At 41.5% G+C, this 4475-nt stretch overlaps 1 protein-coding gene across 1 annotated transcript in view; it reads left to right on the top strand.

The window, feature by feature from the left end:
* The window catches only part of Afg3l2 (AFG3 like matrix AAA peptidase subunit 2), a 50246-nt gene that overhangs the window by 20717 nt on the left and 25054 nt on the right, over positions 1-4475 (top strand). The window contains exons 8-9 of the mRNA XM_031365930.1: positions 1498-1771; positions 4115-4252. Coding sequence (XP_031221790.1) covers positions 1498-1771; positions 4115-4252 — 412 coding nt within the window. The remainder of the gene's footprint in view (positions 1-1497; positions 1772-4114; positions 4253-4475) is intronic.

Genomic DNA, 4475 nt, shown 5'->3' with positions numbered 1-4475 from the left:
AAAAAAAAAAAAGAAAGAAAATTTCCAGGCTAGAGAGGGGTCTTATGGAATAAGAGCCCTTCCAGAGAACCTTGATTGAATTCCCAGCACCCATGTGGTGGCTCAACCATCTGTAATTTTAGTCCTGGGAGATCCAATGCCTACTTGAGCCTCTGTGAGCATAAGGCATACACACAGTGCACAGACATCTATGTAGATGAAACATTCCTACATTTAAAAAAAAAAGAAATCATTTCTCTTTCTTCAGAACTACTTCTCTTAGGGTTTATCTGAATAACTCCACTTATAATTTGGGCAGATGCTTCTGTATGTTGAGGATATATGTGTTGGGGAATAACTTGTAATCCCCGTGCTTGGGTCATTTTCGTTAAATGCAGAAGGTATGTCCTGCTGTGAGATAGGCAGTTCTAGTGCAGTAAACACTATCATTTTCTGTATATGTGAGAACAAAACCAACCCAGGAGCTAGTGTATTAATTGCACTGTTGGTATTATTCATAGCTAGAGACTTGTGCAATAGGCTCTGGGGACTCACCTCCCTCTAGTGTGTGCCTCCTAGCTGGTGGGATGCTTCTGCATGAGATCTTAAGGTGACTACCCAAGCTGATGAGCTGGTGTGGAAAGAATAGACTGGAATTTCATAAACTGGATAACCTTTATGTGGTACGCCTGGGGCCTGAACTGTTTCAGGTTTTGCAATGTCTACACAGACTTTGCTGATTGAGCATTCCAAGTCTAAAATTTGAAATTAAGATTTCTCCAAATTCTAAATTTTTTAAACATTTGTTGGCACTGAAAACTTTCTGGCACTTCAGATCCATGTTTTTAGGTTAAGGGTACTCATAGCTGTAGAGATGAAATGAAACTCATAGTTTCATTTCATTCTTTTAAAATTTTCCAGTGCACGTTATTTTCCCTTGATTCTTTTTTTAACAGTATTTTAAAATGTGTAAACATGTAGCAAATTCATACTCAGGTTATGTTGAATAACAGTTATTAAGACAAAAGATAGGCTATTTCCCCAGGCTTTGAGGCATCTCTGCAGGCACCATGTTGGAGAGCTTCTGCTAAATCTGTTAACCAAGAGTGGCCTGGCAGCTTCAGAGCAGAGATGTTAAACAGTGTGTGCATTACTTTCCAAACTGGCATGCTATTAAATGAAGGCTTTTCTGGAGGTCCAGGCCTCCTCATAAGAGAACTGGCATCTGAGGCTAACCCCAGGGTTATGCTCAGCATTTAAGTGAGTAACTGGAAAGAAAAGAAGCTTAGATATAGTAGTAGTAGAGATAGGAGCAAAATGTTGAGAGCCTATGTGTTAAGACAAACTCACTTTTTGTTGTTATTGCTTTAGAGATATAAACATGCCAAAATTCTCCTGTGCTTCAGATAAATTACAAGAATATTTTAAGCAACTAGGTTTTTGAAGCTTGTCACTGTTTGCCCTGATATCTGAAGCATAGGAAACTTAGCAGTGAACCGTTGTGTGTTGTCTCTCTAGCTCCTTCCTGCTGAGCATGTTGCCCACGGTACTCATTATCGCTTTTCTACTCTACACCATAAGAAGAGGGCCTGCTGGCATTGGTCGCACCGGCCGGGGAATGGGTGGACTCTTCAGTGTTGGGGAAACCACAGCCAAGGTCCTAAAGGATGAGATAGATGTGAAGTTTAAAGATGTAGCTGGCTGTGAAGAGGCCAAGCTAGAAATAATGGAATTCGTGAATTTCTTGAAAAACCCGAAGCAATATCAAGACCTAGGAGCAAAAATCCCAAAGGTAAAAGCTACTTGGAGAAAATTAACTCCAAGGTGTACAAAGATGTCACTTATGACCTATTCAGCTAGTTGTTCATTCTTTTTTCTGGACGTTGTTTCTGTCTGATTCAGTTCCGTAGCCTGTTTTCTATATCTCATTGTATTCCTGCAAGTGTTTTCTCTCCTCGTGGAAGCCTTCTTTGGTTGGCGTTTGTCCCCCTGTCTGATTTACACAGCCTCCCTTCCCCTTCCCTTGGCAGCTGCCTAGTAGCATATTCACGCTGCAGGACTCCAATCTTGCCTTCCACAGAGAGAGAGGCCACCTGCTCTGACACGGATAGTTTTGGCACAGTGTTTGTTGAAGAAGAGACAATACTAATGTTCACTTCTAACACATATCTTGTAGTCGCTGTGCTAATGGCTGTGTCTACATTGTGCCAGTCCTGCAGCCATTGGCTAGGCATAAAGTAGCAACTTACTATTTGTTAAGCGGATTGCTTATAGATGGAGGTCCTGTTGATTGACCCAGGGTCTGTGCTTGCTTGCCAAGCACTTTACCATTGAGCTGTAGATGCTCTAGCCCTCTTTTACATAGATTTTTGAGACAGTCTCATTAAGTTGTCTGAGCTAGCCTTGAGCTCGTCCTGTGGCCCAGGTAGGCCTTGAACTTAACTCTTGCATCAGCCTTCCAGGGAGTTGGGGTTACAGATCTGTGCCACAAGGCCCATCTTGGATTAGCTACTAAGTAACTGGATAAAATACTTCATCAATAAAGTTTACTTTAAAGAAATGCTCAGGTTCTGGAGTGATGGCTCAGCAATTGAGATCAGGCCCTTGCTGTTCTTTGAGAGGACTGGAGTTTGGTTCCTAGTACCCATGTCACGTGGCTCCAGGGAATCTAATGGCCTCTTCTGGCCTCCGTAGGCACTTGTATACAAGTAGGCACTTGTACACACACCGACACACAAAAACACATACATGAATACAGATAAATATTTTGTAAAAGAAATATCTTATATTTTTATTTTTTGGTAGTTAGAGTCTCCCTGTGTAGCTCTTGTTGGCCTGGGACTAGGTGTGTAGACCAGGCTGGTATCAAACTTATAGGAGATCTGTCTTAAAGGCATGCTCTACCACATCTGAGCTGATGAAAGCTTTGTAAAATGAATCATTTCTGTGATTTTCACATCTTATCTATATGAATAAAAAAATCATGTTCCTGATAAAATAATTTTCTATTACTTATTACTTTGCTATTACATCATGTCTAGGCAGATGAAAATAAACACATTTTTAAAAGCCTTGAAAAATGCATTTTTTAACCATATTCATCTCTCTACACACAGTATTTAGAAATAAAAGTTATATGGATATTTATGACAGAACAGTTTATAATTGGTCACATAATCAAAAATAAACAATGAAAGTGAATTCACACATGTGTTGGGTATTTTTCTGTGGCTTATGATTCTAGGGGCTAGAGGCCATGATGGTGGAAGGAGCGGAAAGCTGAGGGCCCACATTTTGAACCACAGTCACAAAGCACAGCATGAACTAGAGTTGATGCGGGTCTTTTTTCAAGACAATGTTTCTCTGTAACCTTGGGTGGCCTTGTACTCACTCTGTAGACTAGGCTGGCGTCCATCTCAGAGATCCACCTGCCTCTGCCAACCTAATGTTGGGATTAAAGGTGTGATCCACCATCCCAAGCAGTGTTGCAGACTTTCAAACTTTCAAAGAACGCCTGCAGGGCATACTTCCTTCTTTTAGGCCACACATCCTTAGTCTTCTCAAATAGTGCCATCAGCTAGGGACACAGTTTTCAAATATCCACACCTGGGGAGGGCGTTTCTCATTCAAACTGCCACAGTACACTTAGGCTTTAAGGTAGGTGTGCATCTATGCTAAGTAGTTACTGACTTGTACATTTTCATGAAAGTAAAAGCCAGTGGTTGTGTTTATTATATGGTTTACAAAGCCAGTTTCTTTTCATACTATTAGGTTGAAAGCTTTAAAAACACTAAAACAACCACTACCACAAAACCCGACCATTAAAGAAACCAACAACCCCCAAACCTAGAGTGTTTAGGATGCTCTGTACATGCTGACCAGTCTGTGCTGAGCTGCCTCATTGCTCATTTGAGATTTCTCAACACATCGTTGCCATATTATTTAAAAATAGAATTGTCTCTAACAATCCCTTCCTTAACCTTACTTCTTTCTGTAAAGACATTCTGCTATAATAGAAGTATTTCATTTATCAGTAGGATTTAGAAACAGATGTGGCCTTTGGAATCTTTATGAATGTGCAGTACATGTTTTCAAGATTCTGATTAGATGTAATCTTTCCTTTCTGTGTCTGAAGGGTGCCATTCTCACCGGTCCCCCAGGTACTGGGAAGACACTGCTAGCTAAGGCCACGGCGGGAGAAGCCAATGTCCCCTTTATCACCGTCAGCGGATCTGAGTTTCTGGAGATGTTTGTCGGTGTTGGTCCAGCCAGAGTAAGTCTTCTGCTCTGACCATGGAACTTCTTTACTCCAACCATTGACCCTGGGTGGCTGGGTCCCCAGGTGAGGATGACCCTGTCCCTGAGTCCCCATAGGGACCCCTTACTGGTAACGTCCTCATTCAGTCTTCTAAGGCTACACTAGTAGGGCCGTGTGACTCATCTACCTCTCCCAACCCAGCCAGTATTGTAATCCATTCTTTTTCTTTTTTTTGGGG

Source organism: Mastomys coucha, unplaced genomic scaffold (assembly GCF_008632895.1).
Source record: "Mastomys coucha isolate ucsf_1 unplaced genomic scaffold, UCSF_Mcou_1 pScaffold13, whole genome shotgun sequence".
Taxonomy (NCBI): domain Eukaryota; kingdom Metazoa; phylum Chordata; class Mammalia; order Rodentia; family Muridae; genus Mastomys; species Mastomys coucha.
This window is presented reverse-complemented; position numbering and strand designations above follow the sequence as displayed.